The sequence below is a fragment of the Camelus dromedarius genome, chromosome 9, assembly GCF_036321535.1.
Source record: "Camelus dromedarius isolate mCamDro1 chromosome 9, mCamDro1.pat, whole genome shotgun sequence".
NCBI classification, from domain to species: domain Eukaryota; kingdom Metazoa; phylum Chordata; class Mammalia; order Artiodactyla; family Camelidae; genus Camelus; species Camelus dromedarius.
The window spans coordinates 68607896-68619223 of record NC_087444.1 but is presented as its reverse complement, the minus strand read 5'-3'; the positions used below and the strand labels follow the sequence as shown (position 1 = coordinate 68619223).

The window sequence follows — 11328 nt, the reverse complement described above, 5'->3', positions numbered from 1 at the left end:
GAGGGGGAACCCCCCCCAACACACACCCTCCAGAAGCCCCTTAGTATTCCAGGACCACAGCAAGGAAAGCCAGTTAGGAGCAGATGTTCCAGCTCTCTGGTCACAATCATTTACTCTGTGCCAGGTGCTGAGCAAAGCCTTTTAGACAGAGTAAACTTTTTTCCCCCCAGAATTAAAAAAATAATAATAATACTTAAGGCTAATAACTATGGAGGAAAACACAGGTTCAATTATGTAAGTACTTATTTTTCTTTTGGAGGTCATCAATAAAGCACAGCCCAGCAGAGCTAGGTATACAGTAAGTGCTCAATAATTTTTTAATGAATGAAATAACTCAATCTAAACAGTTTTCTTCTCTTAATCTTGAAGACGGGAGTCATGGGAGGGTTTTGAGCAGGGGAGGGCTGCCGTTAATTGTGCAGAACATCCCAGGTGCCTTTGCACTGGTTTCCCCTCTCCTGGATATATTCTTATTCTCTTTTCACCATTCAGATTTGACCTTCTGTAGAAGGCCTTTCCTAACACTCCCCAAGGGTGTCAGGTACCTTCTCTGAGTCCCCACTGCCCCCTGTGACTCCTCTATCCCAGCCCAGACCACCCAGGCCTATGAGGCCTTTCTAAGCACAAATCTGACCCTGCCCCTCTCGCACATAGACTCTTCCATGGCTTCCCAGTGCCTTCAGAAGGTCTCCAAGATTCTAAGGTTGACACTTAAGGCCCTCCCTCCACATCTCCCTACTCAAACAGGTTCTGTGGCCCCAAAGCATAGAGCCAGACCTCATGGACCACAGTTACCAGGAGGCAAATTAGGCCCTGTACCAGGGTAGGTGGCAGAGTGAGCCTCTCATCACAGGAGATATTCAAATGGAATTTGGACAGCCATAAGAAGCTGTGGGAGAAGACAAATTCCTGCCCTGGATAGTAACTGGGGAGGTAACAGATTCCAGATTTTAAATATTTCAAAAATTTTGAAGATTGTAAAAATAGCCAGTCTTCTTGAGGTTTGTGCCAGGCATGACAGTGTTTCATTTGAGTTCTCTCATGTCTGTATGTGAAGTGTACTTTAATGGATTTCCAAGCATCTTTGGCTATTTAGGGCTTTTCCCCGCCTTATGTGCCAAACTTAGAGCCCACAGAAAGCCATGCTGAGGTAACATTTGAGCAAAGACCTAAAGGAGTGGAGGGAGGGAGCCATATGGATCCTGGGGGTGGGGGGGAATTCCTGGCAGAGGGGATAGCAAGTGCAAAGGCCCTGAGGTGACCATGCCTGGCACACCCAGATATTCCCATAGCTTGCCTCATTTCATTCTGGTCTCTGCTCAAATACACCCTCCCAAGAGGCCTTCTCGGACTGTTTCATTCAATCTAAAACAGTACCCCAGGACCCCAAATCATTCCATCTCCTCACCATACTTTACACATTTATTTTACCCCAAGAAATAGGATCATTTTCTGTCTCCTCCATGAGAACATCAGCCCCACAAAGGCAGAGCTTTTTACTGAATTTTCTGACTGAGGCACCCTCATGCCTAAAATGAGGCCTGGCAGTCAGTGCTTAGGAAATGTGTTGAGTAGGCAAATGAATGAGATTACTATTATTAATCTCCTATGAGTGAGCAAACTGACATGCTTGAGACGTCACAGGGCAATCTGAGAATTCAGCCTCTGCTGGGATATGCCTTAACGCTTGCCCAGCCCTGCCCACTGGATGATGCCCTGATGCAGCCCTAGCACCCAGCATTTGATACTAATATCCTAGGCCATGTTGCCTAAGCAGAGTGTCTCAGAGGCCACCTGTGCACATCAAACTCTCTCTTCCCCTCTTGCCCTCCAGCTTTGAGCAGCCATGACCTGACAGCACCATCCCTGAACCAGCATCAAGGTTGGGGAGAGGCCTGGGGGAACTCACTGGGCACTGAAGCATGTGCCAGCCAGAGTGCTAGCCTTAACCCCCAGGGTCCAGGGAAAATGGACAAACGTACATCCTCCTTCCATGCTCCATGTGTGGACAGTCCTCAAACTAGGGAGTCCAGAGAATATGGGGATACTCTCTCTTGGATTAGAGATGGTATACTTCTGTACCAAATTTTAATTCTTCTTTGTAGACATCTGTGAGCCTTTAAAAATATCTAGTTTAGAGGTTCAATCTGGCCCAGTTTCAAATACATTTTAATTATTTTATTATAACAAATACCAGGGAAAGGTCGTTTAAAACATATACCTGGTACTAGCACTAAACGCTGGCTGGAGCAGGAGAGGCTGGGACAGTGGGAGGAGATGCAGCCCAAATGGTACAGGGTATTTCAGTCTGTGAAGAAACAGTATGGCCTGGTAACCAGCCCCACTGAATATACAAACAGCCTGAATCTGAATTGTTCCATTTACTTGTCACAACCACACTCCTAAGACAGAAATGCCCACTTTAGAGATGATGAAACTGAGGCAGAAAGGTGCCTTGCCCAAGATTCACAGCACTACCACGTGAGTGCCTACACAGGATGCCTCACTCAGCCCTCAAGCCTAGCCTACGAGGTAGGTACTATTATTTTATAGATGTGGAAACTGAGGCACTGAAGGCTGAAGGAACTTGCCTACTTGCTTTTGATCACACAGGCCAGGAAGTGGTAGCGCTTGGATCTGAACTTCAATAGTCTGAACTCACACTCTTAATACCCAACTGTTGCTGTCCAATGCAAGAGCCAAGAGTCACATGCAGTTATTTAGATATTTGTTAAAGATAAAACAAAATTAAAAAGTCCATCCCTCAGTTACCCTCACCACATTTCAAGTACTCCATGGCCCCAGGTGGCCACTGGCTGCTGTATTAGCCCAGATATAGAACATGGAGTAAACATCGTGGAAAGCTCCACTGCAGAGCGCTGCTACGGTCTGTCTGCTTGACTTAGGAGCCAACATTTTAAAACTGGCAGATTTAATACAAAAATCTCCATTTCTGTCTTCTGCTGAAAAGTATGCCCACCTTCCCAGGGAGCCACAGCTGGCAAAGCTGAGATGGGGTGACCCCTGCTCCACTGGAGCCCACACCTCACATATTTGCTCAGCAGCCTGGCAGCTACGTCTTTAAACCCCAAAGTGCCGTCCTCTCTCCTCTTTTCTACAGATGGGGAACCTGGGGCCAAAGAGGGAGATGTGTTTTTGCAGATCACATGGGACATGGGAACACATGGCCGGGGCAGAGCCCTACCCAGGTTTTCAGATTCCCAGGACAGGGTTAAAAACCAACCCTGATCCACCAGAGCACCCACTCTGTGCTCAGCAGCTGATCAGCCAGCGTGGGACGAGGAGCCCAGAGTCGCACACTTCACCCCGATGCCCCCGTCTGGAGACTCTCCGGACACAGGAGTGTGGCGTCTGGGATGGACTTTATTGACGTGTGGTTGCTCAAGCTGTGGTCTGGAGCACTGAGCCATGGGCCCATAACTCAGGCATTGAGTTTGAGGAGGCACAGAGATTATGGCTGTTTGGAGCGAGGCCACAAGCGGCTGGTGAGAGAGCCAAAGAACAGGTTCTGCTTGCTGGATTTGGAGAGCTCGGCCAGGCGCTGCTGTTCCTCCTGGAGTTGGGGGGCAGACAGAGAGGATGAGTCGGCCCAGGGTGGGCAGAGCTTCCTCCCAGATCCCTAGGTCCCCAGCCTTCAGCCCAGGGGCCACCTTCCTTAAACCTTTGCCCAGTCCAGACCCCTTTTCCCAAAACCCCAGAACCCCAGTGCTAACATAGGGTGAGCCCAGACCCCGAGGACCCAGTTTAGACACTGGCAAAAGCCAGCTCGGAGCAAAAGAAGTGCATACTCAAATTCCACATCACACTTTCACAATCACCCCGAGCCCTGAGAACCTATCTTTGGCCGCACACCGGACTACATCAGCTCCCCCATGAACCCCAACCCCCCCACTGTGCCGTCCTGAGTCCTATGACCCCTGTCTGGAAGCCGAGGGATCCCAGACCTAAATCTCCAGGGAATCCTCCTCTGGATACTCAGGAGCTCCAGCCGTATTCCTAGGGTCCCAACCTCAAATCTGGTTAACCTCAGCCTAGACTCCTGGGAATCTCTCTCCCAGACTCAATCCATATTCTGAGCCCCACTTTCAGATTACCAGGATCACATCATGGTCATCAGAAATCCTTGCTCAGATCCTTGAGTCAAGTGTCCAGGAATCCCTCTTCCTAGACCCGATCCAAACCCCTAGTCCACAAAATACCAGGGCTGCCAGATGTGCTCAGGACCATCAGGGTCTCCAGACCTATCTTATGTGCTTGGCATTTCCTGCCTCCTGTCCCCAGAGTAGGTTGCAGAGTCAATGCACCCTTCATTACAAGGGCCCTCTGCGACAGGAGGTGTGGAAGAGAAGGCAGTCCCACAGCTGGAGCGGAGACAGGCTGTTCCAGGGCCCCTCCTTCAGGAGCCTGGAGAACTTGATGCCACGTCCCCCACCCACACTGGGGGTCTGAGCACTCACCTGCTCTAGCCGGCTCTGCCGCTGTTTGAAAGCCTCCAGTGGGTCTTCCTCCAGGGCGTAGTGCTCCAGCACGGTTCGGACATCCTCCACACCATTCAGGGCAATGGCTGTGGGCACAGCAGGTGGGGGTCAGCCAGACTGAAGGCCGGGGAGGTAGGGCCCACAAAGGTTAAAGGTCAGACCCTGGGGGCAGCAGGGGGACAGTCAGAGCTACCTGGAACACTTATCAGTAGTCTAAAAGGGCTCCCCCTGAATACCTGAACATTCCCAGGCACCCCCTAAACATTCCAGAAGAGCATCCCAAACATGCCAAAGACTGCAAGATGCTCATGGACCTCCTGCACCTCAAGTGCCCAGTTTCACATGAAAAAACAAGCCAGAATCAAGCATCTTTCTTTCCTCCTGAGGGTCAAGGGCTCCAGGGTCAGAGGCCAACAGGTCAGGGGTCAGTCTCACTCTTGAGGAAGGCAGACAGGTCCAATAAGACCCGGTCATCGGAGTTGCCATCCCAGGGCCGCAGGGCGACGCCATTGTAGGGCTGTAGGCGGAAGGCTTCCTTCTTGCAGTCCACGACTACTACACGGGCTGGGTCCCGATTCAGACACGAAATGTCCTGGAAGTGGGTGATAGGTCAGGTCAAGGGCTGTGCCCATTCCTTTCCCACCAGGAACCCACAGAGAGAGAGAGGCAGGTAGACAGAGCATACACACACTTAGCATCACACATTGGGATCACCATGATGGGGCCTCCCACAGACCAGGCTGGGATGATGACATAAAAGCCAGCAGGGAGCTGGGGAGCTAGCTAGTCATACAGATTCCTGGACCCAGGGCATGGTACAGACAAGTTGATTCAGAGGTTCCCTGGGGAGAGAGCTAGACACTTGTGTATTTAACCACTGCCTCATTGACTGTGACAAGCTGCAGGTTTGTGAACCTCTCATCCAGAAAAAGAGGTGCAGACTGATCCACAGCAACACACAGGGAGTCACACAAAGACAGGGACTCAGACAGACCCTTCAAGACCCTCAATCACAGCCCATGTCCTGCTGAATCTTGAAAAACCACACAGACTCCTTCAGACCCATGAAGACACAGAAACCAAATAGACACTGAGACCCACGGATACTTGGACACAGACCCACAAAGAGACACATTCACAGACACACAGACCCCTGGATATACCGAGAGTCACAGCAACAGACCCCAAGCCAAACAAATCCCAGAGCAGTCTCATATGAACTATTAAAATTACACAGTCCAGAGACCCTTGGCTCCAGACACAGAGACAAAAATCAAGTCCCTACTCTGTACCCTCAACTGACTTCTTTGGAGAGACCCCACTTCCCCCTGCTCCCATTCCCAGATTCTGGGACAGAGAGAGGGTGTAGAGATCCAGCCCAGAATCAGACATGGGACAGAACCAGAAGCAGCTGGTTGCTTCTCAATCAGATGAACACTGAGGCTGGGGTCAGAGCTTGGTCCTCTTTCCCTCAGGAAGTGCCAGCCCTCCCCCAAATCCCAGAGCCCCACTCAGGACCCCTGTGGCACCTTAACATGGTGTCCATCCATGTATCTCGTGGCATCCCGGAATAGGCGGTAGGAGATGAAGCCATGGGGGTCCACGCTGTCGATGAGCGGAAATGCAGTCTAGGGTGGGGTGGCCAGGAGAACCAGGTCAGGCTGGGCCCTAGCCAGGCAGCAATCAATCCCTCACCTCCAGCCATATCAACCCTCACCCCCTGCCCCGGGGCCTCACCATGCCAGTCTCCGAAGTAAAGATGACGATTTCGTACAAAGGGGCGAGCTGCTGGAATAAGGTCTCGATGCCTGGACGCTTTTTAAACCTCCAGCCGGTGGCCAGCTGGGATGGCAGTGAGAACAGTGAAATACTGAGACCCAGAGGCCCCCAGATCCCCAAGAGGATGAAGACCTGGCCTGGGGGACCCTGAGAATCAGAGTGCTCCCTGTCTCTGTGGCTCTTGGAGGGGCTCGGGAGTACATGGCTGTGACTGAGGGTCTGGGTCCCACAAAAACAGCTGCTATAGCACTTCTTGGGTGCCAAGGTACCCTGACAACAGCCTACAGAGTGGGGACTATCACAGCTGAGAAAAGCGAGGCAATGAGAGGTGATACCTCCTCCCCAAGATCACAGGGTGGAACTGGGGCTGAACCCCAGCCTGGCTCCAGGGGCAGTGCTCTTAACCACATGGTCACAATTCAGCCAGCCACCCAGGCCTGTCGTGCATCCCCAACCTGCTGCCTTCCCCAGGACACACCGACCACTCAGGGTGCAAGAGGACACCAGTGAGCTCCAAGACCAGTGTGTACGGCGGTTGGTAGTACGGCTCCCGCAGAGGGTCTGGGAGAAGGCAGGGGCTGGTGGGCTCGATGATCATCTGCAAAAGAGGGACAAACAGGGGCAGTCAGACAAGCAGGCAGGAGGCTGGGGGTGGAGGGACAGGGACTGGGCCCAGGGCTCCTGCTCACCTGTCTATAATCTTTGAAATATTTGTATGTCCGGCGCAACTGCTGTACCAGAATTGGATCTAGGAGAACACCAGGGCACAAAGGGTTCCAAGATGAGCCACTGCTCAACCTCCTGGACAAGCCAGGGCTTTATTTATCTACCAGATACAAACAAGTCTACAAATCCTCCTGGTTTGAACCAGCTAATTTCTAAGTACAAAGTAGAAGGCAATGACGTAACTAACTGCCAGGCAGAGACAAGTGTTTTTATTCATCTACCCAACCTTAACCTGAATACTAATAGCCACATACCACCACTCCTATAAAACAGAATGTTTATACATCTGCTCCCCTAAAACCTACATATATATAAATGTGCTGATGTTATGCCAGTATATTTAGTCCATTTTGAACCACTAGTTTCCAGATCTGCTGGCTTTAAGCAAGTACTCTGAGTCTAGTTAAGCCACGATAAACATGTACATATGTCTGTAACTAGTGGTTCTCAATCAGGAGCAGTTCTCTTCCCCACCCCTTCTCAGGAAATTCTGCAACATCTGGAGGCATTTTTGATTTTCATGATACTGGTGCCTAGTGGTTAGAGGCCCGGAGTGCTGCTAAACATCCTACATTGCACAGGACACTCCCCACAACGAAGAATTATCTGATTCAAAGTATCAAAAGGACCAAAGCTGACAAATACTGGTTTAAATGAATACACTAAATCCAGTTTAAAACAGAAATCTTACATGACTGCCTATTTCAATACAGTAACTTTAGTTCACTTAAACTACTACTTATAGGCTTGCCTTTCTGAAACCAAAACATCAAAACATCACTTAAACTATAGTAAGCACACACATTTTAAACCTACAAGTTTACCTGCTCAACTTATATCAGTATATTGACTTGTTCAAAACAGTATGATTCTACATCTGCCAAAGTAAAACAGCGTACTTACCTACCCGTCTAGTTTAAAACAATGTATTAACATGCTGGTTTGCAAACTTCCCCAGCACAAACAAGTGGCTTCCTGGACCTACCAACTTTATATTTCTCTTGGGAAGGGCCAGGTGTGATAGAATTGACAACTACTCTCTACTAGCCAATTTGTCAGAAACTTCCCTGAAGCTGGTAATCAGAAGCGGGAGGGAGGAAGGAGGCATTGTTTTGGAAATAAGGAGCTGGATGGGGTAGGGGCCCATGGTGGGGAAGAGGCTGTCATAAAGAAGGAGGTGAGGAGCTGCAGATGCTCAGATCTAAGGCCCAGGAAGCCAAGTGTCTGGCGATAGACAGCCCAGTTCTCCCCAAGCACTCCCACCCATCCGGGTACCCCTCCCCCATCTGTCCCTGACCATCTGCTCCCAGGCTGAGGGGCCAGGGAAGGGGACTGGAGTTCTGTATGCCCCTCCCCTCAAGCCATCCAGCTGCTGACTCCCACCACCTCCCAATGGAAGGAGGAGCTGGGGCACTGGATGGGGAGGGCAGCATAGGGAGGGTCAGGGGAACCCAGAATTTGCGCTTGTTTACTCACCATTGTCGAATTCATCAGGAATCTGGGAGGTAGAGAGAAAAAAGGAGGGTTTGGGATGGCAGAGGCAGAACCCCATCACACCCAGAAAAGATATCTTCAGGGTCCTGGGAGAAGTAAGCAAATGTCCCAGGGAGGGAGAGGCTCACCCTCGATCAGAAATGAGCCTCAACAGACCACATGGGAGGAGACCTACAGGATTGGACCCCTAGTAAGGCCTCGGGGTCTCTTTTCCGCTCACCTTGGCACCATTTTCATCCACAGAGTTGTTTCCTGCAAGGGAGATAGTGATAAATCAGAGGACTGAGGCCAGACTCCTGGGTTTTAAGAGAGGAAGACGGCAGGAGCCCTAGACTCCTGGATCTGAGAGATGAGGGCTAGAGGCATGGTCTCCTGAGACAGAGAAAGGAGGGGTCTGGTAGCCAGGATTCCTGGGTCTCTGAGAGAATAGGGGTGGGCAGGGTCTTCTAGGTCTGAGGAATGAAGGGGCTAGGGGGAGGCTGGAGTTTAGGGTGCTGAAGAGGGTGGTCCAGGCCTAACCTTTCTCCTCTTTCAACTGACTCCCCGTAGCTTAGTGCGGGAACCAACTAGAAAGAGCAGACCCTTGAGTAGAGGGGTAGAAGGGAGACTTCCCTCATTTCCAAGGTAGATGTTCTAGTTGGATGCCCTATCGAGGGAGGAGCCAGGGAATGAAGATGGGTGAAGCCCTTAGGGAAAAGAGGGGGAGGTTCCACAGTAGAACTGAGGACCAACAGAACAAAACTGGTGGACGGGAATATGTCCCTCACCGAAGATATAGACGATGCTCACAGTCCCACCGGCCCCGAGTAGCCCAGCAAGCCAGAGTGCAACTTTTTTGGCATAGCTGGGACCCTCCGAGCTCTTCTGCTGCTGTGGCCCCTGGGCCTGGGCCTTAGTTCCTGCTCGGCTCCCGATCTCTGCAGCCTGCGATTGAAATGGGGTAGGTTGGCCAAGAGAAGAGAGAAAGAAGGTCAGGGTGGTTCGGGCACCCTGGTCTGAGAAGAATCAAGGTTGGGAGCCAGGAAGCAGACACCCACATGGCCTCTGTGTTTTATGTCCCTGGAGGGGCAGCCAGGGAACTTGGTCTCTCAGAAAGGTCAATAACTAGGCTGCCTGACACCAGGATCCCAGGGATTCAAAAGCTGACAGCCCGGGTGCCCAGGATCCTAGAGGCAAAAGATTGGAGGGCCTGGAGACCGGAAAAGTGGGGCAGGGAGGTAAGATCAGGGAGCCTGGCTGGTCACTGGGATTCCTGGAACAAGGCAATGAAGGACACACAAGGGGACAGGTCAGGGAGTTAAGTCCTCCGGATGCCTGGGGCTCACAGTAGCGGGGTATGGAGGGGAAGGGATGGGAGCAGGGGCAGAGGGGCAATCGCTTGTCTGGGGCTTGGGGAAGTAAGGCATGGGAGTGATGGACCTGGAGGTCAGAATGGCTAGGTATCTGTCAAGATGGAGGCAGGTCGAATCCGAAGCCCGAACATCTACCTCACCACCACCACCACCGCGGGGAAAATATCCCCAAGGCCAGACTGGAACTCCAGGGTCCAAGGCCCCTCCCCCTCAAGTACTACCTAAGCAGTCACTTGAGATGGGGGAAAGGTGACCCCCTCCCCGGCGACCACGTGGGGTCCAGAGGAAGTGGGGTCCAGAGGACGAACTGAAGCCCCCAAGCATCTAGGCAGGGAAGCAAGCGTTGCCTACCCCGGGAAGCGGGGAAGGGACCCAAGGCACGGGCGGCATTCCATTCAGCACCCTGAGGTGCTGCGTCCCAGAACCTCCGGGCGGCGGCAGTCCGCCTGAAACTCTAGGAAGAAGTCCCCGCACCAGGAGGCCACCCCTGTCCCGCTCACCTGGTCCGGGGCCCGGGACGGCGGCGTCGCTAGCCTCGTGCACAATCCCCGCGCACCTTGTCGGAGCCCGCCCCGCAATCGCAGGAACAGCGCCGCCGAGGCCGCCATCTTGCCCTGACGCCATGTGGCCCCGCCCACTCGCTCCCTCCTCCCCGCCCCTGGCCGGGGCCGCGGCCAATGCGGGTGCAGGGGAGGGGCGGGTGGACGGGAGCCCGAGAGAGACAAAGGGCCCGGGGGGTACTGCCTCGGGCGCGGTGCCGCTAGTTCACTTGCCTCAGGTGGCCCTCCTGCTGAGGCGGGCTCACTAACCAAGACCGAGTCAGCCGGCATCATGTCCCCCTAGGGCCAGAGGGCGTTTCACTGCCGCTGCTACAGGACGCGGCGGAACACCCACTGCTCAGAGGTCATGCTGAGGTCCTTAACGAAGGAACCTAATGGCTTCTTGATTTGTTTTAAAAGCTCAAAGCCACAAGTCTGGAGCGAGCTGAAAGCCGCCCTCACAAACCCTCTTTTTCATGTGCAGCCGGGAGGCCTAATCCGTTTTCCTTCCCATTCTCCACGCCCTTTTTTGCCCCTCTTCCCATGAACTTCTTATAAAGGGTCTGGAAAGTAGGCCAGTTTCGTGGAGGCTCAACCGAAGGAACAGCCACCCTGTCTAGTGGGCTTGGGGTATTGAGAGAAAAATTCATGAATTAGAGGCTACAGGAGCCTTGATGAATCCCCTCAAATTATTTTGAAAGGAAGAAGAGTCTGATACTGTTTATGTACATTTTAAAAACATGGAATCACCAGACAACGCTTAGGGATGAATACCAAGGTAATAAAAGTTTGAAGTTCGACAAAAAGACACAGGATGCAGAGTTGGGTTACCTCAGGAGGGGAACGGACTGTGTGCTGCCTAAGTGGGTCTTTCCTATCTGGTACACACGTGGTTCCTAAGCTGGGTGGTGGGGACTTCAGTGTTCCTGGCATCGTAAC

The 11328-nt window shown here is 52.2% G+C and overlaps 1 protein-coding gene across 1 annotated transcript; it reads right to left on the bottom strand.

Annotated features, from left to right (window-relative positions):
- Nucleotides 1–3366: 3366 nt before the first annotated feature.
- TIMM50 (translocase of inner mitochondrial membrane 50) lies at nucleotides 3367–10507 on the bottom strand. Its single transcript, XM_010985179.3, has 11 exons — nucleotides 10351–10507; nucleotides 9266–9422; nucleotides 8719–8750; nucleotides 8481–8502; nucleotides 6968–7026; nucleotides 6757–6876; nucleotides 6237–6341; nucleotides 6029–6127; nucleotides 4935–5091; nucleotides 4479–4585; nucleotides 3367–3574 (listed from the first exon to the last, which is right to left on the bottom strand). The coding sequence occupies exons 1-11, from the start codon at nucleotides 10456–10458 to the stop codon at nucleotides 3473–3475; spliced, it is 1068 nt and encodes a 355-aa protein (XP_010983481.1). The 5' UTR covers nucleotides 10459–10507; the 3' UTR covers nucleotides 3367–3472.
- Nucleotides 10508–11328: the final 821 nt, after the last annotated feature.

What these genes read in the sequence shown, in the direction of transcription:
- TIMM50 (XM_010985179.3), bottom strand. Translation starts at nt 10,458, where the DNA reads ATGGCGGCCTCGGCGGCGCTGTTCCTGCGATTGCGGGGCGGGCTCCGA. An exon ending in TCCTGATGAATTCGACAATG is followed by an intron (nt 7,027 to 8,480) that starts GTGAGTAAACAA and finishes GTGTTCTCCTAG; the next exon opens with ATCCAATTCTGGTACAGCAG. An exon ending in TGGATGGACACCATGTTAAG is followed by an intron (nt 5,092 to 6,028) that starts GTGCCACAGGGG and finishes ACCCACTTCCAG; the next exon opens with GACATTTCGTGTCTGAATCG.